We start from the raw sequence: 27,793 nt of genomic DNA, 5'->3' as shown, positions 1-27,793 counted from the left end.
TGATGAGAAAAAGAAGGCGATGAGCCTGAAGATGGAGTTCAAACAGAAAAACCCAACATGAGTATTCTTCCTGTTTGATGTCTAGGATAATAGGGATTAGGGTTTTGATGTTGTTGATAGCAAACGCCGGATGGACTGTCTTTTTATCTCGTGCCATTGTTGATTTTGGTGAAGAAGGTGAATAAGAAGAAGAAGAGGATCGGCTATTAGGTCGATACCATGTTAGAGTTTTTGGTATAATGCCTTACCCTCTTTTGAGAGATAATGGCCATATATATTATTATGATTTTTGGTCAATTAAGGAGAATATCCTGTGACCGTAAATAAGGTAGAGTATCTTCTATTAGTCGGTAATGTGCATAACAGCGACAAGCGTCATCTTCGTGCTTTGGACCATCTTCGTGACATCAACTTGTAAATAGCTTTGGGTAGGCAGCATCGTCACCGTGAGCTTTTCTGCTACACTTCAGCCTTGTTTTATGATCCGCAAGAGGTTCGTTGCTGTCCCAGCTTCACTGCCTATGTCGTTGTTGTAGATTTGCTCCCCTGCACGCACACATGTGCAACATTCACTTGAACTGTTATCGTCGTTACTTGAACTGCAGTCTTTATGTATTTCTGATGGCCTGTGGAACCTGTATAAAAGTGGAAAAATAAAGGATTGGCTTAGCCTCCATCGCAGGGATCAGCACCGTCGTCGACTTTACATCTTCGTAACTAGGCTTTGCGTCTTTATCACGAGGCTTTGCATCATCGTCGGCCATGCTCCTTCGTCACAGACACTGCATCATCGGTATCACTTTGTTCGTCTAAATGGAGCTATGATCGGGTTTACTTGCATCGGCATTGGATATTGAATCATCACTGGACTTGACTTCGGTGAACTTTGTACTTCATCGTGAACTTCGAATCATCGTCCTATGACATGTATCATCGTTGGGGTTTGCACTTTGGTTGGTGTCATTGTTTTTGGACTTTGCACTACGGGTTCGCTTAAATCATCGGCATTACTTTGTACGGCAGAATAGAGCCATTATTGGCTTCATAAGCCTTTGTCAATCGTCCTACTTGATCATCGGATTTTGGATCGAAGCTTTATCGTAGGATTTTGGATCATAGCTTTATCTTCGTATCTCAGCTCCTTCGTGATGCTGGTACTGCTAATTTACACTTGAGCTGCTGCAGTGGGTGGACTATCTTCGGGTTGCTTTTGTTATCGTCGTCGCACTTTATACCACCATCGTCGTCGGACTTGAGCTTTGCCACATCGTCTACGCCGTGGTTACATGGCGGCTGTACTGCAACATTAGATTGGGCCGGAGTTATTTTGGGAGAATTGGTACTAGCATCATGGTGGAGCTTTACTTGGGTGGATGTTGAATGTACTCCACAATTAGGACATGATCATCGCCTCCAACTGTACAGCAGAATGACGCCAGGTTTATCATAGCAAAAGCATAAACAATAACTCCTTGTTTGCAGCAACCTTGGGTATGCTTCCATTCTCTTAGCAGCAACGAAAGTATGTACGCAGCATCTCCCCCGCTCCGTGTATGCAACAACAGGTATCAGGCAGCAGTAAGTCCCTATTCTCATGGCAGAGTTGAGCACACCGGTGCCACAGCAGCATAGGTGCATCCCATGTGAGCTTCGATTCTAGAACAGTTCCATGGCTTCATGCATCTTATACTAATCTTTACCATACATCTCATCTTTGGTTGCGTCTCTTCAACTGCAGGTAGGTCAATTGTAATGATTCATCGCAACAACAATTGGCAAGTGTGCAGCGATGCCTCCTTTATGTAGTATGACTATTTGTAGAGATGGCAGCAATAATTTGTACCCCAGGGCTTCGGCGGCTTTTCATTGTAGTACTGTTGCTTCCATCACATAGCTGTACCTGCATCGTTATGCATTACCTTGTTCGCTGGTATGTACCAGCAACTGTATATACTTCGGTTTCTACTCCGCAGCATGAGCCTGTCCGTTGTAGCTTTGCGCTTCATCCTCCTTAAATCGAATCGTCAATCGGTAGAATGGTACGGTAATCGTTCTAGTTTTAAACCAATAAGGTAAATTCATGATATAAGTAATAAAGATTATATGCAAAATGTTTTATGCAGTAATGAAAATCAGGTGTTTATATGGTTGTTCTTTCCCCTGCATTGTGTGAGTTTGTAAATCCATCGTCATAGAGGGAAGATGAGTGTTTGAACCTGTCACCCCGTTGGCTGATTCCGAGCCAGGAAATTACCTAACTGTGGGGGTCTGAAAATTTCCTGGAGACGTGATGTAAAACTGAATGTTTTGGAAACAACCGTTCCGCTGAGCTTCCAAAGGCATGTCAATGTTGGGTATCTCTTTTTTATGGAAGCCTTCCCCCAATGTTACACTCATAGACGCTTACGGGAGAAGCCGGAGAGATTGCGTGCAATCGCTTTCCCCCAGTATGTATGTATGTATATACGTAAAGAAATGTATGCAAGTATTTTGGAAATTTCAAAATGTAAGGAGTATAAGTATTTTCGAAATTTCAAAATGTAAGGAGTATAAGCTTCTGCAAACTCTGTAGTTGTGTGTATGTATGCCCCTTTTGGTTTCAGAAGCTGGTTGATGAAGCTCGTGAAAGTAAAAGTGATTGCCTCCGTAAGGAAAGCCGTAGTATGCTAAGTTTGTAAGTTTGTAAGCGGTTGGCTTGATATTCGTCTACTATAGGTGCTTTCGGATGGCTGCCTTGGTTCCTTCCTCCGGCAGTGGCAAAGATTAGCGGATAGTGGCAGTAGTTAATATCGTGGTCGTAGCACTAGCATCGGGTGACAACATATGTGTAACATTGGGGGATGACGACATGTCTAAGGCAGCAGTAGTATGTCCGCAGCGTCGTTGTAGGGAACTTCAGCTTGTTTGCAGCGCCATTGATTGCAAGAGAAATATCGTCGGTAACTTTGAATATCGTTGGTGAGGTGAAACTGTCCAGCTTTGCCCCTTCTTTAATGCTCCGCCGTAGTGATGACGCTTTCGCTTGTCGTACAGCCATAGTTAGCTTTTATGGACTTTAAATTGCAACAGTTACTTAGCAGCATCCATTGGTTACTCAGATAGTCCTCTCTCATGATGCTTTGTGTAGTATGCTCATTGAAGTCTCTATTTGATTTTTTGTTGTTGTTGTAGCCGTCATTCTGTTTAGTGTAGCTTTTTTGTGCTCTCCTCCTCTGATTCAGTGTCCATCTCTTTGAATGTGGTTGCGGAGTTGAACTGAGTCCACTGTGGCATTAGTTGAACTGCATATTGTATCTATTATCATCGTCTAGAAAGCTAGCGGAGTGGAGGATTTGAACAACATTGTTACAAGGATTTTGACACGTCGTTACATCATCGTTACAAGGATTTGGCTCATCATCTTCGGAATTGGGACATCGCTGCAAGACTTGCATCTTCGACATCAGTCTTTGTTTCATCTTTATATTTGCACCACTATCGTCATCGGACTTGGGTTGTGCTATGCTTTGGTTACATAGAGGGACCTGTATGTGTACGGACCAAGCTTTGAGTATCTTCGTCATCATCGGCATTGGACATGGCATGTTACCTATTATGGTTCATCATCTCCAGACATTTTGCTGTTGGTGCTATTTCCACTTCCGACCGCTGCTCTCCTTCCTCAAGTGTGAGTTGGCATAGATTCTTCGTGGAAACAATACCTTCATAAAAAGGAAGATGAGAGATCGTTCCGCAAGTTGAGTTGCACCTCCTATTAGCTTCCACTATTTTATCTTGGCGTTCCATTTTCAGCGTTGTGAATATGGTCTTTTAGGTTGGCAATCCGGTTTGTGTCCAAGTCGCATCCTCTGAGTGGTATCAGAACTATGTCATCATCGGCAGCGGCTTTGCCCCATCGTTGTCGATTTTGCGTCGTCATCGTGGTACCTCATCTCATGAGTTGTGTCTTTGTACCTTTGGAATTTGTACTATTGGCATCAGAATTTATATCTTTGTTGGACCTTTGGAGAATCTTCACGTCAGTTAACTTGTATGTCGGCAACAATCATTGTCACCAGAATTTGGCTTCCGTCCACCATCTTCAGACTTTGGCTCGTCGTGTTTGGACTTTGGTCTTCGGAAGACTGCGGTTATTAACCAACTGGTTCTACGGCAGCCTTGCATCGTTGGACATGGGCTCTGTCTTCGAGCTTAAAACGCATCTGAACTTGGGGTCTCTGTGTCTACTTTGCACCTTCGCTTTAGAAGATGCTGGTCCTCTTTGTTGCTGATTATTGGAGCGCCATCGATTGAGCATTCCACCAATTAAAGTAGTCTTGAACCAGCCTTTGAGGGAGAGCACCATTCCACCAGCACTTGTATTCCATCCTTCCTTGAGCCATACACTTGACTAAGCACCTTGGTTGTGCTCTTTCAGGTTACTTTCAGCATCATTGGAGGGCTTGGCACCATTCTCGTCCTCAGATTTGCACCATCGTCTGACCTGGGACGGAAGCTATATCATCGGGTTGTGGGACCGAAGCTGCACCACTGCGGGAGTAGAATCTTTATCATCGTTGTACTACCGATGGTTAGACCTGCAAAAATTTGCTGACCAGGATTCTCGTCGCCGGACCAAAGCAACATCATCAGTACTTTGATTCTAGCAGCAACAACATCGGGTTGAGAATCAGAGTTGCGTCATCGTCGTTGGCTTTGTACTTCGAGTGAGCTTTAAGATTGAACTGCTGCTCTCTCTACGAATCGAGTTGGTCTGCATCTGGCTCAAATCTGTATGCAAACTATGAATTGAGTTGGTCCTCAACATAATTACTATCATCGTTGTTCCTTGCTCTTGGTCATAGATTGATGCTTTATCTTCGGAATAGAGTGTTGGAGCTATCATCCTCGTCGTCGTCAGATGGACTGTATTTTAGGTTGCTGGTATCATCGGGGTTGAGGAGCGGGATTACATCATCGTGATAAGGAGTAGAGCTTCATCCTCGGGTTGAAGCGCCAAGCTTGAGTTAATTAGTAAGACTTTTTAGTTGCATTCCAAATCATTTGAGAGCGGGACTGAAGCTTTATCCAAGGTGCATCGTCAGATTGTGAGACCGTCGTTTCAGATGGCGGAGTCCGTTGTAGTAGTAGCTTTATCCGGTGAAGGCATCATTTTATTAGGAGTAGCAACGGTGATCGTTCAGCCAACTAGATACAATGATTAACTGTTCAACCCCTGCACATTAACAATACTTGAAAACAAACGGGTTATGAGATAAATGATTGAAAAATGAGTTTCAGGTGAAAAATCAAGAGAAGATTTGTTGATCAGATCATGGCAATAGTAGGGGTTTTAACAAAATATAATAACAGAAAATCAAATGGTGTTGGGTAAGAAGCCAACAGAAATAGGTGAGACAAATCCCATGGGGCAAACAAAAAACAAAGTACTGGTTCAATGAATTGGTGAACTATATTATCAAGTCGCAAATAAACTGGTTTGAGAGATGAAAGACTTGGGTCAGTGGATTGAAAACCAAAATGGTACCCATCCAACTTTCTGTATCAAAACCACAAAATGAAAGAGATCTCGGGTGAATAAAAAGGAAAATCGAAAACGAATTTCAGAGAGCCAGTGAAAAGAAAATAAATCTGGAATAGTGAAATAAATCTAGAATAGGTAGAATAAATTCTTTATACATGGCCTGTTTCTAGCGCCAAATTGTGACTACCATTTTTCTAGTAGCACAATCAAATGAACAAGATCATTGGATCTTGATTTAAACCATAAAACAACAAGTAAAAGATGAAATATAAACAAGTAAATAAGAGATTCACACAAAGATAATTAATGTGGTTCGACAACGGAGTGTCTACATCCACGGGAAGGTAAAAGAAAGTTTACTATGCTTTTGATTTGTTACAAGGTTGATGAGCTTCATTAATGATAATGAAGTTCAGTGAAGGTTTCTAATAACGAAGGTAAAATGAAGGTAGAACGAAGGTATTGAGGGTAAAACGAAGGTAATGAAGGTAGAACGAAGGTATCGAGGATATAACGAAGATAACGAAGGTAGTAAACCAATCCAGCTATTATTCCTCTCTTTAGAGGTAGTGGATTTGTTACTCCTCCTTTTCTAGCTCCCCAAAAGTCTGTCCCTTTTTCTTCCTTATCTTCCCCTCTTTATAGGGAAAAATGATACTTGTTATTTGCAAAAGTGACATTAGCTTAGTTTCTAAGCACTCTTAGAATTGATGTAGCGTGTTGCATTGCTTTATTATTATCTTGCTTCAGCTTTTAATCACACTCCACATGTCAAGATAAGTTATGGTGTATACATCTCTAATGTTTTTGCCCTCCCAGGCTTTGATTCCTGCTTCCATGTCTTATCTGGAAAATTCTGTTATACCAAATCGAATGAAGGGTCATGTGGAAAAGATCATACTTCACAGGATTCCGGTGCCAAAGAAAATGTTGTTGTACCTTTTTCACTCCAAGTTGCATTTCTAAGTACCTTTCCTCCGGGATTGATACAAGTATGTCTTTTAACTTTGGAATATCCTTCTCTGCCACAATAACCGAGAATGCCTCCCAGTTTAGCACCTCGAAAAATGGAGGGACAAAATTGTCTGATATAATCACCGGAACGCATTCATAGAAGATCACGTCAACCACCCTGGGACTGTTAACCTCGTAACCTTTTGCACAAATACAATATTTGCTGCTTTTCATGTGTTGGATGTAATTCATTTTGCTAGCTACACCCGGAGGCATTCGCCCAAAGATCTTCATGTCTGGGTCTTTGTCCTTCCAATGCTCTATCAGAATACGGCGAAGATATCCGTGCATGCTTCCAGCAAAGAAAGCAAGAATTGATCTTTTGGACGGTGGTTTCCCTCCAATATCTCTTTGAGGGTTCCTTTCAGATCTCACGTATGTTTCTGGAAGGGATACATCTTTGCCAATCTTGAAACCTTGAGTAACATCAGAATTGCACATCGCTTTAACACTACGCTCCATGTGGTGCCTTGTTTCGTATGGAGCCTGAGAAAACCAACAAACAAATAATGTACTAAATAAAATCCAATTACAGACTACTACATAAAGGTTTGGAAATTGGAATCAAGTAAGGGAATACCCAGTCATGACAAGCGACGAAAAAATGATCTGCTGCTCCATTGGTTCTATTCCAGGAAGAATGTTTTGAGGCAATCATGTTTGTGCAGTCCCTCAAATACAAAGCTAAGTTTGTCCGGTTGTGTGAATTACGTACATACATTGCGTGTTCCAGCATTCGAGTACTAAAAGGCATGTAAAACAAGTGAGCTTGTTTTGGATCCTTGACGACAAAGCTTTTGTTACTCTCCATTAGTTTCATGAACCATCCTTCAGAGGCATAAAGCCCTTTCAGAATCGGAACATGGAAAATGGGTGGTTTTCCTTCTTTGGTAAATGTAGACTTTGAGTATCTGTTGCATTAGTTCATAGCTCCTGCAACCATTATCACCGAGAAGTGTAAGATTTCACCAGACAGGCACAACACCAACAAGCTTAATAATGAAGCTTCTGGAATCCAAACCAAGTACAGGACCTAGGAATCCAAAACTCCGACCTCATGAACAGGCAACAAGATACTGACTGAAAAAGTTGCATATCAAGAAAAATTTATTTAGACTTCCAAGTCTTTTTTGTTGGATTACCTCTTAAACATGGAAACATTCCGAAACAGAGGAGCATAAAGTTCTCGATCATTCCCAACTATAGGAGCATTTTTTATCTGTGACCTTGCAGATACAAGTTCATGGTCGCGTCTTGATGACCACTCTGGTTTCTGTACACCCACAGCAAAAGATAAGGAGTTTAAGTGAGAAAACTGAAACTAAAGTCTCTACGAAGCAAATTCATATTTCAGGAGATCCATACCATTTTGGGTTGAGAAGCCCGTTTCCTGAGCAACAAACGGTTCATTTCGGCCATTGTCATTACTGTCTTTGGTGGCATATCACACCTCATCTTCTTAATTATAGGTGTATTAAGTATCGAAGAACTTTTGGTAGAAGCAACCGAACCTCTTTGCAGTGTCACATTATGTTCAGTGTCAACAACTTGCTTGTTCCGTTCCAGAAAATCACCTTCAAACTGTTCTTTGTTATCTCGTCTAACCACATCTTGATCTATAACAGACTCCTTATCCCTTAATGAAACTTCCTTGAATGACAAATCATTAACACCATTGCTTCCATCCATTTTCCTCATAAACACATTAGTCACATCTTTGTCATTTATTGCTTCTTCTCCTCCGAGCTCAAATTCCGCCAAGTTAACATCAAAAGCTTCGATTTGAAGCTGTGGAGAATACATCAAGTCTGAATCATTCGTAGAGGAGAAAAATGCTAGTTCTTTCATGTATTGACACTGTAGTACCCGGTAATATTTCGGACGGAATGATTAAAGTCTGAAGAAAAATGAAGCCAATTGCTACCATTCCCAAGACCAAAATCCTAAATTTGTTTGTCCCTAGACATGGCTTTTGATGGTGGTGTGCAGCATCAAACTTCATGGTTATCAATTTTATCAATCAGAGTATGTCTCTCACTCAACCTGAAAAATTACAACAAACCCACAAAATCAATTATGATTTCAAGCAATGGGTTATGCAAAATTTTGTGTTTTTTCAAGGTTTTGAATTTTGAGGCCTGTTAACCTGAATCTACCAACATAATATCTATCTATCATGGCCCTGTATCAGGAATTTCAATTGAATTCATGAACTAAAACACCCTAGAATTCTTTTAAGCTAAGAATACAAATTAGAGCAAGTATTCAAGAATTCAAGATTTCCAAGTGAAAAAAAAAAAAAAGGAAAAGAAGACAATTCTGGTTTTGCTGATCATCAGTGAGTAATGTCTTTTTACAGAGAAAGAGGAAAGAGAAGTACCTGTAAATATAGTACTGGCTGCTGGGATCTCATTTTTCTTCTTGTACAAATTTTAGAGATGAAATGCTTGGATTTTATTTTTTTTCCGGAAGTGGAAAGTATAGAATCTATCATTTACTACTCTCCATCATTAATATATCAAGTTGGCTTTACTATTATCAACAGCGACCAAATTAAGGAATGTTTTCTTTTTCTAGTCTTAAGTGAGATTTTCGCTTTAACTTGGCTTTTCCTTAATTGCTTTTGCTAATATCCGTATACGACAGCGGTAGTAGTTTTGTCGGTTCCCTAGATTTTTGTGCGCACTAAATCGCACTCGCACAGTATGTTGCCGGCCTATTTGAGTTGACTAAAATTGTTAAAGTGGGTTTCAATACACATCCAAAAGTTATTTTTGACTTCTGGAAACAAAAATAAAAAGATCAAAAATTAATTTGGATAAACAATTTCATAATGATTTCAAGTAGAAAGTTTAACTTTTAGTAACGTAAACGCGTTCGGATACATATCTAAATGTTTTTTTTTTTAATTTCTGGAAGCAAAAAATTTAGAAGTTAGTTTGGGTAACTATTTTGTTTCAGAAAAGTCAAAAGCAAAAGTCAAAAACGAAACTATTTTGTTTCTGGAAGTCTAAAATTATTGTCAAACTGACTTCTGACTTTTCAACTTCCAGATGTCAAAAAGTAACTTCTGAATGCGCTTCCAAGCGCATTAGAATGATTTATAGAAACATAATAGTTAATTTTTGGTGAAGCAAGAAGTCGGAAACAGATGTATCCAAATCGTGCTTGCTTCTGAAATTTGCTTCTGACTTCTACTTCTGCTTCTGTCATCCACTTCTGGAGAAGCAGAAGTCGGAAACAGATGTATCCAAATGTGCTATAAAGGAAGCGATTGAGAAACACGGGGTTAGGGTTTTTCATTTTTGTTAGCAGCTGATTGTTCGAGGGAGAGATTTGCAGGTGAGTGAGTAAGAAAGAAATGGCGGCAAGAGCAATCATTAGAAAGGTACATCTCAAACCTCAAGCATCCCCGACGATTCGTGCTTTTGTATCCAAAGGAAAAGATAAAACAACAACTATTGAAACTTTGGTTCCAACAAATATAACCAAAACAACAAAAGACTGGAAGATGCAAAACTTTGAACAGGTTATGCAAACTGGTTTGAAACTTTTGCAAAACCTTCAAACAGAAGGTGTTGAAGAGGAGAAGATGAGTGACTCAAACGATATGTTGGTCGATTCTCTCAAAACCATATATCGGTTGTGGATGAAAAATATAGAAGAGGAGCAGCGGATACTTTTACAACAGGGATGGACATGCTTAAGAGATATCCTGCGTGGTCAAGGTTTGGAAACTTGTCATCAGAGATCATTATTGTCTATCAAGCAAATAGAACCTGATCAAACAACTGATTTTATCAAGCCAATACTAGGAATCATTGAATTCGCAACTGCTTCGCCTGAAAAAGGGTTAACTAAACTTCATAGATTACCATTAGAGCGTCCTAGTCCATATAAATTACCAAGACAAGCAGTGGTGCGAAAGGTATGTATTACCACCGAGAACGCATTTTTTCTGTATGTTCCTGCTACTGGTGTAAGTTCACGCTGGATTGAAACTACCGTAGCCGGCGATTTACGTAGAGGAAAACCTAGGCGCCAAGTTGAGTCCATCGCTTTAGGATTCGCTCCAGAAAGCGGGAAACACAAAGTCGTTTGCATATCAAGTGATGCGAAGCAAAGGTTTGCTCCTGAAACCGAAGCCGAAACTCATGGCGTTCTGGTTGTGGAGGTCTTGACTGTTCGGGATAGTGCATGTGGATTGCTGCTGGTGAACATAACTGGAGAGGATTGGAGGGTGATGATGGACTCCCATTCGCATTCCAGTCGGGAGACAAGTTAACCATTGTGGATGGTAAGATCCATTGGCATATGCATTATACCAGGCGATGTCCCTTTATACTCGTGTTTGATGTTGAGAACGAAACCTTCGAATATATTCTAATTCCTTCATTTCTAGTTCAAGAGTTCGTGGATTCTTTACTGCACGTTCAGTCGATGCTCATGGAAGTCGATGGGAAAATAGCTATACTGAGAGTACATCGGATCAGGAAACGTCTACTTTACACATATGTCATCGTCTGTATAAAGGTAGCAGGATCAAATGGACGGAAGAGAAGCTCTCGATACCTTACGCTCATGTATGTTCAGCTTCTTCTATTGAAGCTCTTGCAAAGACGGATTTCATCTTCATACGGTCAAGTCATCTTATCTTTTACTACAATAGAAAGACAAAAGCTTCCCTATCCCTAAGGCTTCCAGCTTCACTCGCCCGTAACCACTTCGATTGGGGAAGGATCGTACAATTCTAGCAGTAATATAAGTTACCAATTTGGTTGGTAATTAGCCTTCTAACGAAACACAAAAAAAAACAAGATGGGATGAAGAGTTGGGAACTCTGCATTTATGTATCTGACCACAAGAAAACATTTACAGGCAAAATTAAATTATTACCCTGTACACCCACCAACTCTCTGCATTTCTGAAACTTCTGTCCTGCCCTACATATTCTGACAGACTATAGTGGCATAGCATCTAGTACCCACCACTTCTGTATGGCCTAATTTGAACTATCTCTAAGTCTTATGGGGTTCACAAGTCAAGTACTTTTCCAGTCAAAAACACCTACCTAACACTTTCTTATTTCTGTCTGTCTGTTATCTGGAAAACTCTGTTATACCAAATAGAGTGAAGAATCATGTGAAAAACATCATATTTCAAAGGACTTGTATGCCAAAGAAAATGTTGTTGTACCTTCTTCACGTTCGTCTGCATGGCTAAATACTTCTCTTCAGGTATTGAAAGAAGAATGTTCTTCAAATTTGGTATATCTTTCTCTGGTACAAACACAGCAAAAGCTTCCCAGTTTAGTACCTCAAAAAATGGAGGGACAAAATTGTCGGAAATAATCACCGGAACGCATTCGAAGAAGATCGATTCGACAACCCTTGGACTGTTGACTTCATAACCCCTGGCACAAATACAGTATTTACTGCTCTTCATAGATTGAATGTAGTTCATTTTTTTCTTCCTTCCACCACCCATGGGACCATAAATTTGCATGTCTGGGTCTTTGTTTTCCCAGTGCTTTAGTAGTATCGGGCGGAGGTATCCATGCATACCACCAGCAAAGAAAGCAAGAATTTTTCTCTTTGATGGAGGCTCACCTCCTAAATATCTAAGAGGGTTACTTGCACTATGAACGTATGTCTCTGGAAGAGAAGCATCTTTCCCTATCTTGAAGCCTACACTGACATCAGCATTGCAGAGAGCTCTAATACAAGTGCTCATATGGTCATTTGTTTCTGCTGGGGCCTGCGCAAGAAAAGTGCTGCTATTGTTAATTTGTAAACAAAAAGTATACTTGAAAATTATACATTAGAACATAAACAGAAACGGTGGAGTCTAGTTATCAATCCAGGTAATCAATGTTTAGGAAACAGGGTATACAAGAAAGCCACGGTTAATACTAGATTAGATACCTCATTCTCGGAGTTTCAATATGGATTTCATTTTTGAATGATTTGAATTCTGAAAATGAAAAATAGCTCTATTCCAGGTTTTCAAAGAACAAGTATTGTAGAAGAAAAAACAAAAACAAAAATTGCTGGATCCAATACGAAAATGTTTTAGGCAACAAACAGATAGAAGACAGCTCAAATTTCTTCGATGGATTCTCATTTGTGAAAAGTGTCTTTCAACCACATTCAAAGACAACGAGATGGGGCAAACCTACTACGGTTATCAAAACTGAGAGATTAAAAATTGAAGAAGAAGAAAAGAAGCATACCCAATCATGGCAAGCAGCAAGAAAATGATCTGCTCCACCAGTCCTATTCCAGAAAGGATGTCTTGCTACTATTGTATCCAAATAGTTCTTCAAATATTCGATCAGGTTCTTATGGCTGTGTGAGTTAGGCACATACATCGTCTGCTGTAGAGCTCTTGTACTAAATGGTAAGTAGAACAAGTGAGCTTTTCTAGGGTCCTTGACAGCAAATCTTCTGTTTCTCTCCAGCTGTTTCATGAACCACCCTTCAGAAGCATAAATTCCCTTGAGGGGTGGCGTATGGAAGATGGGTTTAGTTCCTTCCTTGTAGACGTAAACTTTGAGCATTCGTTCCATTAGTTCATAACTTCTGTGAAAGGGAACAGTTGAAAGTTAGATGCCCTACTTTGTAAACTATTCCTACTGAAAACTCAAAATTTCATGTGAACATCATTTTTATTATAAGGCCACTATGTGAACTACGAAAGAGCTGAAATTTGAAAGTGCCACATGTACCATACTGGAAAGCCATAATGAGAAAGCTAAGCTACAACACTAGAACAGTTCCTGAATTCTTTTGCATCCATAAAACATGGCAAGTTTTGACACACATTTTTTTCCCTTAAGATAAACATCTTTATGGAAACACAATTACATTGAAGGGTGTTTCACATCTAAATGCTTCACACTCGCCCCACTTTTAAACAACCAACATCTACTGCGTAATTAACATATGTAAGTTTTAATGTAAAAAATAACACATGTATAAACACAAAAGGAAAATGTGCGACAGGTTATTAGAAAGAAACTAAGAGAAAAAAAGATATGAAGGTTTGGCAGGAAAGAGTAGAGTCCAATTCGCGTGTAGCAAGGAGATGGAGATTTACAAAGTATAGCGGAAGAATGAAGAAATACTGATCTCTCTTCCACCGTAAATTACGCAAATCACGAGAATGAAATTCACATAGAAATGTTGCAGAACATTCTAATCGAGATAAAATATACTGTGACTTTTCAATAGTGTGAAAGCGAAAAGTTAATTCAAAAAAAAAAAAACTCACAGTAATACAGCAGAGTACAGATCTACCTTTTAAACGTGGAAATATTTCGAAAAAGAGGAGAATGAAGTTCCCTGTCACTCTTTATAAATGGAGCGTTCTCGATCTGTGACCTTGCAGATAATAGTTCTTTGTCGCGAGGAGAAGACCTTCGTGGTTTCTTCAATTCAATAAACAAGAAATAAAACTAAGAATATATGATAAACAAAAATCAGTTCACATAGTCAAATTAAAAGACAACAGGTTACGATAAATACCATCGAGCGAGAGGCGGAATGACTTTGTACTAGTAAATTGTTCATTTCATATATTGAGGTTACTGAACTTGCAGAGATGATTTTGCTTTTAGTTTGAGTTCCAGTATTCTTATCCATGGTTACTTTATTGGTCTGAGTAGTTAGGCCATCCTGCAACGAAAACTCGGATTCTCCATCCTTCAAAGACGGTTCTGTTGTGTGAATACCCACTGGAGATAGGACGGAAGTGCCCGAGTCTGAACCCAATATCTCTGGACTTATCGTAGTTCGAGAAAGTTGTGGTGGTAATACAACTGGAGGGATAACAGGACTTGCGTATTTGCTTGATACTTCCTTTAAATGCAAATCATTGTCTCTCTTAGATAGTTCTCCAGATTCGACTTGTTCTTTATTAGTCTCTGACGTGGAATTCTCATCAGGCTCTATACCTTCTGATGGGGAAGGGGAAGGTGAAGGGGAAGGGGAAGGCAAAGGTGAAAACCTTCTCTCTGGATCTCTTTCTGCATCAAAATCAAAATCATGATCTTGGTCCCCACCTTTCTCATTTGACAACACATTCTTGAGTTCTTCATCTCCATGAGTAATTTCTTTTACCACAGATGAAGCATCTGTATTTGTTATAAATTCAGGAACTACAGATGAATCAGGCAAGACAGGATTATTCCCACTGGGATAGATACCAACAAAAGCTGATCGACGAGAAGCATCCTCAACTGAGAGGCTGGTCATTCCTGGTGTAAGAACATTACTAGAAGTATATAGGGACGACAAGATATTTCCATAAGGACGCGTCAATGATGACTGAATCACTAAAATAGATGCAATAATTCCCATCACCAGTAACAACTTCATGGCTTCAACATGGAATAGCTTCTGAAACTTAACTGCATAATCCATTACTCCAGGAAATGAGAAGCTGTAACCTAATGCAGCTTAGAAGGAATGAGCCGGTTACAAACCCATAGGTACTACCAATCTCTTCATCCCTGTAAAATATAACAAAAACACTCAGTGATAACACAAGGGGCCTCTAAATTTGATAACACAAGGGGCCCAACAAGTACATAAACTGCATACAAATTTGAGTCACAAACAAACAACTCAGTACCAAATTAACAGCAATAAACTTATAATGAATCATTTCCAGAACAACTTTGATACTAACTCAGAACTTATTAAACTCTAAATTCCGGATGAAGTAACTGCGTGATTTATCTACAATAGAGCCTTCTAAAACTTAGTATGGAAGAACTTACACAACATGCAGCAATACACTTGGAATTAGACTTTAATGAACTCAACCTATGAAGAAAATCAACCAATCTAACTAATCAAAACCTCAAACACTGGAAAAGAGAAAGCGATCTAGGTATTACGCTGTCAATTAAACAAGGAATCAACCAAAACAAAAACAACAACTCTATCCGGTACAGGATCAAAATTCGAAAGAAAAAAAAGTGAAAAAAATAAATTGAAATAGAGATCGGTGATGAGTGCTTGAAGAACAGATTAAACAAGAGAAACACCAACAATGAATCTCAACTTCATTCTCTAAGAAAATTTAAGCCAAAAAATCAATATGAGCTTGAATTTCCTCGTTATTAATCAATTCATAACTCAATCAGTACATGCAATCTATCTACGAATCATTTGATCATAAAATCATTCTAAATGTACTTCAGAGTAGAAAATTGAATAATTCCTTAAACCAAAATGAGTACAGATTACTTCAGTAAATTACTGCAGTAACAGGTTTACAGCAAGGAAAAAACAAAAGAGAAAGAGTACCATCGCCATCGCCTTCGCCATTAGAGGAGCTTGAATCAGATTTTCTTTTCTAAACCTGGAATTTCCGTTTTAAGCAAAGCATTTTTGTCGTCAAAGAAGGAGGATGAATATCTGGAATTGAAAATGGTCTGGAATTTTGAATTAGAAAAAATAAAATAGATTTCAGGTAGTAATATAAAAGAAAAAAAAAATAGCCGTAATTAAGTAATAAAATGACCAAAGTGCCACTTAAAAGGACAGTTTTTGTTAATAAATGCCGTTATCCGAGATACATTATTACAAAGAATACCAACTCTTTAAGACATGTGCTATGCTACGTGACTGTCATGATAACATAGGGACGGGAGTTGTACAACGTGTTACGTGACGTGAGGGACGCTATTGGAAAAGATTTTTCATTTTCTTATTGCAGCCTTGGACTCACAAATTGCGGTCATCTATTTCGGGCGGCTACGAAATTCTTTTCTACCGTTTTTTTGATAAATTCACCGGAATCCCTCACCAAATACCAAAAGGCGAGCATCTGATTCCCACCGGTTGAATGTAAGTGGATTCTGAGGTTTAGTGCAGTGGCACCCAACACTCAAGATTCACAGCCACAAATCGTGGCCATATGGGGGTGTTATGTACAGAGTGGATCCATCGCTGGTGTTGATTGTGAAAAAAATGAACAAAAATGTAAAAATAGCCAGAATGTAAACAGTTTCATCATATCCATTTCCAAATACTTTTTCTTATTTTTAATTTATATCATGATGCATCCAACATCATCTTTGCTATTTATTAAGTTTAAGTCAGGATGAATCTAGTTTCATATTTTTTTGGTGTCTATTTCACCCATACTAATTTTTACTCGTCCATTTAAACCATGTTTTAAAATATTTGGACAAATGACCCATTTTCCGTTTAGAAAATATTTTATTGAAATTTAAGTGACAAAATGATATAGACCATATGATTTGTAATTTCGTTAGTGATCTAATGGTTGATAGATAAGATGCCTAATGGTTTGGCGTCTGTCGCTAAATAGTTTGGCTTTTTTGACGTGAATCTTGAGTTCCCATTAGGGTTGGATGTTGAATTTTGGTAACGTGTCAGGGATTTGAAAGTTGAATCAAGGGTAACCAATACACTGTAAGGCTGCTAATGGGGGTGCCAATTTACTTGGAGATGTACCAACCCAAAAACAAATGGTTGTTTTGTCTTATATGTAAAGTGGTACACCCCCAAGCAATTTAGTACCCTATTAGCAATCTTGCTACACTAAGCCTTACTATCTCTTTTTGGAAAAGGGAAAATTAGTTTCTCTCGCTACAGTCAATTCTGATCGTCGTTCTCTTGACCCCGTTAAGTTTCTATCTTTATCATTTTTGATGGTTGTTTCTTCATATTCATTGATGGTAGTTATATCTCATTAGGGTGTTTTTCTAATCATTGTTGTGATTTTTTTTCTACCCCTTTCTCTTTTCTCTTCACTTCCCCTTTTTTCCGAATGTTTTTTCTTCTTGTTGTTTTGATTTCATGGCTCCACATCTTCAATAACCCATACCTTTGATTTTGAAGATATTCTTGGCAGAATCTCTTACCCACAGGTTTGGTGATAATGACGATACTCAAGATGTTCAGTCGAATTTCAACAGAAGTGTTTTGCAATACCCGATATTCGGAAGTGGTTGGCCGAATGGAATATAATTAATAGCTTGTTTTTTCCTAACACCGAGGCCTTTTCAGCACAATTGGTTCCAAAATTAACAGAAAACTCTGCAGTTAAGCGTGCTCGGAAGTTGTTTCCGAATGACCACAGTGATGCCCGTTGAATACCCCACATTAACGGATGCCCGCAGTGGCAAGTGGGGACGATATCGGTGGAGGGACGGGTCATTACATGTTTTATTTAAGTTCAACTTAGGAAGAGCTAAAGCCTGGAGACCTTCCGGTACAATTTTTATTACTGGTCTAGGAATTGGGTTTTACAAAGCTAAGGTTTAATTTCTTTGTGACATGGAGGCCACTCTGCAAGGGACGCCATGGTCAGTAAAAGAAGACTTAATACTAACGGAAAGAAACAGATGTGAGGGTGATTTTACTTATTGAAGAATACGAATTCAAATATGTTCATTTCTGCATTCATGTTGATGGGATTCCAATGAGCATTATGAATCAAAATAAATTTTATAATATAATGAAGAAAATTGGTTTACCAGATCATATTGGTTCTCAACAACCATCTAAGTGGAGAAAGTATGATAAATTTAGGGTTCGACTGGATATCACTAAAACCATACCCAAAAGATACGATTATTACTTTAAAACATATTTAAAACCACATTCAGATATGAAAAATTACCATGCTTGTGCTTCTTCTGTGGATATTTTGGGAATGTTATAAAACAATGTCCCCGTGTATCAAAAATCTTAGAAGAGATTCCAAATCTCATCCCTAAGGAGTTTTCCATAATATGAACGACAAGTCATATGCAAGATACAACAAATAAATCATAGCTTTTTTCGAACCCAGTTTTTGATGTGGATTTTCGACAAAGGCTAAAATTGTAAAATCATGATCTTGCATATTTTTGACACGGCTTCAGACATGTATGTGAAACTCATATTTTAGGATTCGTGAAAGCTCATTTCACAATCTCTAACTAAGTATACACCCTCTTAGAGCATGCATGAATATGTGATCCGTAAAGCCGCTCTACTGAGCTTGCGTCACTTCGCATATTTCATCAATAATGATTGGACAACTTATAAATATATTGCATGCTAGTATAAAGCATTAACGTCTTCAGGATGTCTCAATGTTCCCTGACTATATATAACTAATATTCATAATGAGTATGATGTCTCTACCTGTCTACCATCCCATACCTTTATTCTCGAATAAACGCTCTTAGAAATATTACATGCTAGTATAAAACCATCATAGATTAGTTCTAGGCAACATTCATCAATTGAATTCCTAGAAAATAAAATATTTTATCTCGTTACTCCGTTTCATGGTTTATTCTCGATGAATTCCATGGATTAGTAATAGATATTCAATCTATCTCATTACTTTGTTTCGTGGATTACTCTCAGCTGAATTTCATGGAATAGTAATGGATATTCACTTTTCGGGCATTAAAGCCAGCACCGAGAAAATGGTGTGAGTATACATAACAATAATGCACGAACGAGCACCCAAATGCATAAACGAGCATTCAAAAATATGGACGTACGAGGAAACCTATGCAAAATAAGGAAGAAAAATAAATAGGCGTGCACGGGACCAGGCCCACCGACCGTCCAGTCATGCCTCCTTGGACGGTACCACGCCTTCCTTTTTATTTTTCATCTTATTTTATTATTTTCCTTTTCTCATGAAAACTCCTTGTTTGAGCAAACATCATCTTTGAGCAAAACTCCTAGTTTTTCCATATTTCCTCACACAATGAAAAATAATATAAAATAGGGAAGAGTGTCACGGGATCCGGCCTACTATCCGGCCGGCCATGCTCTAGCTGTGGTCGGTCCCACATCTCTCTAATTCCTTATTTTATTATTTTCTTTTCTCTCATCTCATGAAACTCCCTCATTTGAGAAGAAAACCTTATTTTTCATATTTCTCCAATTTTTCTCAAACTACCAAAACGCCAAAAAGTCAAATGGTCACACGACCATCTGGGCTTCTCATGGAAAATATTAAAATATTATTATTTTAATGTTCTCAAAATATTGGTCGCACGACCTAAGTTTTACTTTCTCACTCAAGCAAAATCGAGAATTTCAGTCAAGATCAAACTCTTCTGAAAATCCAAGATATTGATTAAACACGCACCGAAAAATATCATAATTCTCATAATTAAGTCACGGTCAATATGGTGACATGTGCATGCTACCTTGAGTCCTTGACCGACTAAGGTCGACCCTTTGGCTTGCAAAATCCGGTCCCACACTCTTTTATGATTTTGACCTAATTAGTATTCTACAGTCCATATTGGGTTCAAACCCTTTCCAAATAATTTGGAATTTGATCAATCGGCCATCGGCTGGTCCCAAGACCACCTAGGGCCGGTTCTATACCCCTTGGTCGGTCCTATTTCTCAAAAATTAGGTTTTGCCGCCTAATGCTCAGATGAGAACTATTTTAATAATGATTAAACGAGCATTAGTCATCCTTTCACCAGCTAGTCTACAAAGGACTTTGGTGCATGCTTATTCGATCACCTGGTCGCTACATGGTTGTATCATCATCCCATGTAGTCGGTCCCTCTCTCACTCAAGGTTGATTTTCAGTAAATCATCAATTGATCAGAAATCGATTAAAATTAGGTTTTCAAACCAAATGCTCTGCAAACCATAATTCTTAGCAAGTTGAAACACTAATAATTTTATGTTGATCCAGCAATCAACATTCTAGATAATTATACAATATTAATTCCAGCTACAAGTATTTTTAATTAATATTTTATTTGGTCCCACTATCAATAATTCATGAATCGAGCAATATTGCTCAAACTAACAATATTTATTTTGCTCATCCATTAACACTAAATCGCTTAAGATAGCAAAAATACATGATCAACTAGGTTTAGAACTCGTTGATTCAACTATCAATTGCTCGATCGATCAATAATCCTCATGTTGATTCAACTATCAACATTCGAGAATTCTATTGATCCAGCAATCAATATTCTGATTCATATTTAATGATTGGTCATGTTACCAACATTTTTGCTCGACTGAGCAACATGGTTAAAACGGAGGACCATCCAATATTTCAGACTTATTTCATTATAATCACTTTCACTGCATCCAAATTTTACTAACAATAACCCCTAACCAAAAAAGTACATAAACCGCATACAAATTTGAGTCACAAAAAACTCAATACCAAATTAGCAACAATAAACTTGTAATGAAGCATTTCCAGAACAACTTTGATACTAACTCAAAACTTATTAAACTTTAATTTCCGGATGAACTAACTGTATGATGATGAGTGCCAAATATTGTATAGATTTGCACCTTTTTATTGGCATTTAACTCATCATTTGTGCACGTTGTTTTCAAGAATAAATACTTTTCTCAATTAATTTTGCATTTTTAGGTACTAAATAAAGCCTGGTTAACTCACGGAGCGAAAAGAGCAAAGAAACGACAAAGACTCCCGCGAAAAGGCAGCGAAGAATGATGTTTGCAAGAGCCGGATCAACTAGAAGTGGGCTTGAAGAGGAAGAATTGTCCTTAAAGAATATATGGGCTTGGCATACCCAAGGCCCAAAACCCTTACCCAAATCCATTTCCAATATCCATACCCATTTCCATGAGAGCCGTCAGATTGGATCCATCACATCATCCAACGTTCGCCTCATCACCGAGCATCAAATCTTGAAGCTCCTGTCAAACATCATAGTACCTAACTCCAATCTAAGCCGTCAGAATTGTTGTATCACGCATCCAATGGTCGCTGCAAGCTTGTTCCATCTTAGCCGTTTGATTTAATCCAGATGTGATCATCCAACGTATCATCTTCGCTGAACATCGAATTTGCTACACCCGCTCAACACCCTAGCACCAAATATCTTCTCCCAAAACCATCGACTTCTTCTCTTCTTCCCAAATTTCTCCTTCTTCCCCGACCAACAGACCTGCAACACCATTCCTCCCCTTCTTCTCGAGCTTCACCATCACTACCTTCACCCGACACCACAGCAGACTAACCCTAAACCCTAGACTCTCTCTAGCTTAGTTTTAGCTTCTCGCAAAGACGCTACAACCAAGAAAGAGAGAACTAGGGTTTGTAGCAGAGACGATGTAAGAGACAATTGGAGCAGGAGGAGTGGCAGAGAAGGAAGACAAGATATGGGTCGAGGGGGAGACAACAAAAGCATAGACGGGTGAGCTTTAATTTTAATTTTCAATGTAAACCCTAATTCAGGAATTTTGGGGGAAACTGTTAAGAACCCTAATTTTGGGTATAAATAGAACATGGTATTGTGTGTGTGGGGGTATGCCCGGATTAGCCGGTGCACCAAGCTGTAGTAATTTATGTTTGTTTTCAGTAGTGTTATTATGTTCTAATTCAATAACTAGGGTTTAGATGAAACCTTAGCTTTCTGTTGTGTTATTCATACTAATTGTGTTGCTCTTGAATGCTTAAACTGTTAGGATAGTTTCAATCTTAGTACGTAAATGCTTTTCTTTCACAGTGTATGCCATGTATCCATTGTAGTCAGGATAAAACTGTGTTGATTATGCTGCAGCTCATGCTTTAGAGACTATTGTTAATCCCTTGACTAGTTGTGCTTAATTAGACAGTTAGTGCTCCGGATTGATATTTTAGTTGTGATTGAATCATCCATTGGTGAAACACCTTAGGTAAGTAATAGACTTGACACCTCTACCTTATCTGTTAAAAGGACAAGAGTATCATAATCAGTTGAATACATAGTATGAGTTAATGGTGGATTCGACAATCCTAGTACCTTCATTCTCAGTGTTTACTCCCTGTGTTATTTGCATATTTTACTTTTATTTATTTTCTGTTGTAATCCTCACCAACACCTTTTCGTATCGACACATCAAAACAACCCCCATTTTGGTTACTCTTTCTTGTTTAGAATCAGTTTAAGTGAGACCATAGTTTCATCTTTACACCCACCTTGTCCCTGTGGATCGACATGTGCTTGCCTTGTGTTACATTGTGACACTGTGCACTTGCAGTTAGACATAGTCGTAGGCTTCTTTAAAGTCCTACCAAGTTTTTGGCGCCGCTGCCGGGGACTCGGTAGCGGTGTGATTGTTTCTTTTCTTCCACTTTACTGATTTTTAATATACTTCTTGTATATATGTGTTAGATTTTTGGTTTTTCTGTTGTTAATAGTGTTAGATGTAACTAGTTTATTTGATCTGCCATTTTGTAATAGTTTAATAACATCATCATTCCACTTCATCTTAGCTGTAGTTTATCTGCCATTTTGTAGTTGTTAACTTAGCATCACTGCATTTTCATTTTCACTGCACTTTCATTTTCCCTGCATTCCACTTCATCTTGGCTTACTGTTTGTATATATATGTTAGCTTAGCCTGCCATGTGTTAGCTTAGTCTGCCATGTAACATAGTCTGCCTCATTTGCATACTTAGCAAACAGTAACCTTGTGTATATATGTGTTAGCTTTCTCTTTGTTCTGTCACCTGTATACCTGCAAATCATCACTGCATCTGTGGCTTTGCTCATTTTGTCATTGTCTGTAGCTTTGTCTGCCCTGTAACTGCCTGCTTCCCAGTCTTGGCCTTGCCACAACTACATCTGTTACTGCATTTGCTTGGAGTACTTGAGCATTAAGTCTGGATATTGACCATTGGGTCATTTTTGGTTCTATAACAAGTGGAACTGTGAAGTTTAACATACTATGAATGCTTGAATGTGCTGTTGTCATCTTGAATGCCTGAAATCTGTTGCTGCGAATGTGGTGTGGTGCTGTCAACTGTGAAATTTGCTGAAATTTAATGTTGTGAATGCCTGAGTTGTATGCTGAGTTAGCAGTGTCATCTTGAATGCATGGAATTTGCTGCTGTGAGAACTAATTCTCTCTTCTGAAAACCACCAGGTACCTGCAACTGCTGTGCAAAACAAGGAGAAGGAGAAGCAGAACAAAACTGTTCTAGTGCCTCAAACAGGTGGTGTGGTGTTGTGAAGAAAAGAGCTGAAGAAATTCTGAATTGTGGTGCTGCATTGGTTTGCCAAAGACAAAGACCCAACTGGTTTGTGCAATGGCTAAAAAGGGGTAAGCCTAAACTTTGGGCTCAACTTCAGCCAAACTAAAGTGTAAACCCAGCTGAATTGTAAACTGTGGGCTTGTTTAAATTGTATCATGGGCTTGTAATTTTGATTTAAACTGAACTGTGGGCTCTAAAACTGAATTGTGGGCCTCAAAACCCAACTAAAACTTCTCTGCTGGGCTTCGTCCAAACTGCCTAGTGGGTTGTGCATTCTCCCACCAATGTGGGCTTGCTCCTAATTTTAAAACCAAAGTTTTTCTCCCAATATTTTAAAAAAACCAAGTTTTCTCCCTCTTTAAAACCAAAAATTGCATCCATTTAAACCAAAATTTTGCTCCCATTTTGAAACTAAATTTTAAAACCCAGTTAAACCAAAAATTCCCAAATAGGCTTTACCTTTAAAGTCTAAAACCAAAATTTTGAAACCCATAACTAAAAAGTGTGGGCCTTATTTCTCTTTTTGAATTGTGTGATTGTTTGATAAACATAACATGTATGGATTTTGGTCTGCCACTGGGAATAAATCTATTAGAGAAGATTACGGGCAAGACTCACCTTATGAGCCTCCCACAGACCATGATGTCAATAGTTATAGGGATTATTATTACGGACCTTCTGTAGGTCATGAACCTCAATATGCAAACCCTAATGACTATTCACACATGTATCATCCACCATTGAGTGAAAATGAACATCTAGACAATATCCAACTCACACATTCGTCACTTGTGAATCAGTTAGAGGCTCGGATCACTGCTTTAGAAATGCAAACACATGAGAAATATGTAGCATCTAGTTCACAAAGACGACCCGAAATCTATGCATGTACCTTATGTGGTGGTTTAGACCACCCTGATAAATATTGCTATATTTTGCATGATTATAGGCAATTTAGATAATCCCATGAAAATCCGAATTATGAAATGCCCACAAATTGTGAGGTTGGTAGTCATTGGGACCATAATCAATCCTTTGAGGGTTGCGGTCAATCTTTTATAAACCCTAATGACCATGCACACATGTACCATTCACCACAATTTGAACATGAAGAATTTTGTACTCCCATGAATTTAGACTCCACCACAGAAGCTTTCAGACTCAGTGAGCAAAACTTTGCTAGATCTACATCACGAATTCAGGCATATTTAGATCAGATTTTGCTTCACCTACAAAAGGAGGAAAATCATGAGGAAATGTATGTTGTCCCTAATGAAGTGTCTAGTCCCATTCATGTAAATGATGTTGAATATGAACCTAATTTAGAGGAACACCACTGTTAATGAGGACCAATATGCATGTTACCATGATGATGATTATGAAGATTATGATGATAATGATGTTATGTTAGAAGAACATGAAAATATTGTGGAACCTTTTGGTTCAATAACATATGGCTTCTCTCCCTCGACCTTCATGAATGTTGTTTCTTCTAATACTCATAGAAAATCATATGATTTTGATATTGATATGGTACTCGTACAATTGTTCTTCGAAGATGAGCATGACATATGAATAGTTGAATCTTCTGTAGACACTAATGTTAATATGCATGAAAATTTTTTTGATGTGTCTGATTCCTTGCCTAAGTCACAAAATGTTATTTCTTCCGATGTTGATTTGATTACTACGGACAATCATGATACCGATTTAGGTCTTGATGTTTTGTTCGATGAATGTGAGCATGATTTACCAATTTCTGATTTAGGGGAAGTATGTGTTGGTACTATTGATCTTATCCATGAAAATAACTTAGAAGTACCAACTTTCTTACCTAAATCGCATATTGAGATTATTCCGCCCAACCTAGATTTGGTTTGTAACAAAACTTTTAAACCAACTTTTTTGAAAATTCCCAACCTAGGATTGGAACTGTGTGCCTCCCAAGTCCTTTTGGACTATTTTGCATCAAAATACAATATTTTTAAGGAGCCACAATTGGAATACATTTCTTTGCCCATCCCGCAAAAAGTCCATTTTGAGTTAGACCTGGTGAATCCCGAACCCCCAAAATTGCTAGATTTTGTGCTTAAAAATAAATCTGTTGAAAAATATAGGTTTGGGGGTGATTCATCTGGTTTTTCACTCTCACTCGCATTTCAGTCCAACTATAGTTGTTTGAAACTGTCTATGTTTCAACACTTTGTCTTTTGGGTTGATCCTCAACTCTTTAGATTGTATGTATATAGTGAATTGTTTGTATATAATCTGGTAGGTAATGTTTAGTGGAATCATATGTTTCTTGTATATATTGTGCTAACCCAATGTGAATTCAGTTGAGTTACTGTTGGGTTTTGGCCTTGAATAATGGAGTTCAAAACTTTCTTTCGCCAATATCCGGTAATCTCTTTCCTTTTTCTACACTTAGCATCGTTCTCATGGTATGTGTTATAATCATGTTTATCTTTTGAAACATTGAGGACAATGTTTAGTTTAGGTTTGGGGGTGAAAAGTAGATACTTTGATAACATGCTATAATTGAAAACAGAACTCTTTCTTTTTGGGGAAAAAAAATCAAAAAATCAAAATAAAAAATTAAAAAAAAAAAACATAAAAATGGAGCTCATTTACCTTGAAATGTTGACTCTTGTGCAAATATGTAATTTTTAGGATTCTTAGTCTAGATATTTAGGCACCCATTCTAGCACAATTCACATAGTGATAAGAAACTTGCACGCGCACGATAGACCAATACATGTAAAGCCTCATCCTTGAGGTGTTCTATCGGAAGTCACGATTTCCAATCACTTTAGAATACTGAACGAAACTTGACTAGCTTTTTCTTTGGTTGGTTGGGATAGAAGGTGGAGGTTACATTAAGAAAGACAACCATCGAATTTAACTGGGTGCATCAAAAAGGGCTATCTCTTGCAAAATGTCATGTAATTTTTTGTTTCTTTTTGCTTATGTATCAAAAGAGTTACCATGTTGTAAATATTTTCTTCAAAAAAAAAACGATGTATATATTCAGAAAAATATCAAAAAAAATCAAAAAAAAATAATCAAGTATTTATCATTTCCATCCTCTCTTGTTCCAAAAATAAAAGAGAGTAGTCAATGTAAATAAGAGTCATGTAAAGAGTCATCTTTTGTGTTTTTGTGTTGTAAGCAAGGAAGGGTGTATGCCATTGATGTACAACGCGAGTAATTGTGAAATACCTCCAACTCATTCACAATTCTCGTAAAGTCCGGACATCTAGCTAGATGTCGACCTCGGTTCTTAGCCTGAGAAACTATCTCTTGGTGATTAGTAGTCATAACATCCGATCTTTCTTTACACATGTGTAGATACACTTTACACTCTTATCACATGTCTTTATTTGTTATCAGTGCTAGGAGTGTGCCTTTGATAGCTAGATTGACATCTCCATTTTGCTGTGAGCTTCTACTGTCTTGCACATGTCACATTTCATGGAATCTGAGCTTATATTTTTTCCTAGAACTTTGTAGGTACGTTCTAAGCAAACCTTCACGAGACTTCAACTCGTACACTAGGGACACTTAGTGGTTTAAAAGGCTTATTGCATTCGCTAAATGTAATCGAGAGACCAGCGACAGTGGTATAGGTAGGATTTCCTTAGTTTTGTTTTACTTGAGGACAAGTAAAATTCAGGTTTGGGGGTATTTGATGAGTGCCAAATATTGTATAGATTTGCACTTTTTTATTGGCATTTAACTCATCATTTGTGCACTAACGCTCCATTTTATCCCATATTCTGTGTTTTCGTTGTTTTCAAGAATAAATTCTTTTCTCAATTAATTTTGCATTTTTAAGTACTAAATAAAGCCTGGTTAACTCACGGAGCGAAAAGAGCAAAGAAACGGCAAAGACTCCCGCAAAAAGGCAGCGAAGAATGATGTTTGCAAGAGCCGGATCAACTAGAAGTGGGCTTGAAGAGGAAGAATTGTCCTTAAAGAAGATATGGGCTTGGCATACCCAAGGCCCAAAACCCTTACCCAAATCCATTTCCAATATCCATACCCATTTCCATGAGAGCCGTCAGATTGGATCCATCACATCATCCAACGTTCGCCTCATCACCGAGCATCAAATCTTGAAGCTCCTGTCAAACATCATAGTACCTAACTCCAATCTAAGCCGTCAGAATTGTTGTATCACGCATCCAATGGTCGCTGCAAGCTTGTTCCATCTTAGCCGTTTGATTCAATCCA

General features: G+C 38.3%; 1 protein-coding gene and 1 pseudogene across 2 annotated transcripts; both read right to left on the bottom strand.

Moving 5' to 3' along the window:
- Positions 1-5,779: 5,779 nt before the first annotated feature.
- Positions 5,780-9,046, bottom strand: LOC113348204 (annotated as a pseudogene).
- A 2,254-nt stretch (positions 9,047-11,300) lies between these two features.
- LOC113348203 (probable glycosyltransferase At5g25310) lies at positions 11,301-15,981 on the bottom strand. Of its 2 annotated transcripts, XM_026591909.1 has the most exons (6): positions 15,853-15,981; positions 14,065-15,050; positions 13,837-13,967; positions 12,771-13,119; positions 11,625-12,295; positions 11,301-11,589 (listed from the first exon to the last, which is right to left on the bottom strand). In XM_026591909.1, exons 2-6 carry the CDS (start codon positions 14,959-14,961, stop codon positions 11,580-11,582), a joined length of 2,058 nt encoding a protein of 685 aa, XP_026447694.1. In that variant the 5' UTR covers positions 14,962-15,050; positions 15,853-15,981; the 3' UTR covers positions 11,301-11,579. The 2 variants fall into 2 exon arrangements, with proteins under 2 accessions (XP_026447694.1, XP_026447695.1); XM_026591910.1 differs by having other exon boundaries at positions 11,301-12,295.
- Positions 15,982-27,793: the final 11,812 nt, after the last annotated feature.

The sequence above is a fragment of the Papaver somniferum genome, chromosome 2 (genome assembly GCF_003573695.1).
Source record: "Papaver somniferum cultivar HN1 chromosome 2, ASM357369v1, whole genome shotgun sequence".
Lineage (NCBI taxonomy): Eukaryota > Viridiplantae > Streptophyta > Magnoliopsida > Ranunculales > Papaveraceae > Papaver > Papaver somniferum.
Note: the sequence above shows the minus strand (reverse complement) of the source record. Positions and strands in the feature narration are given on the sequence as shown.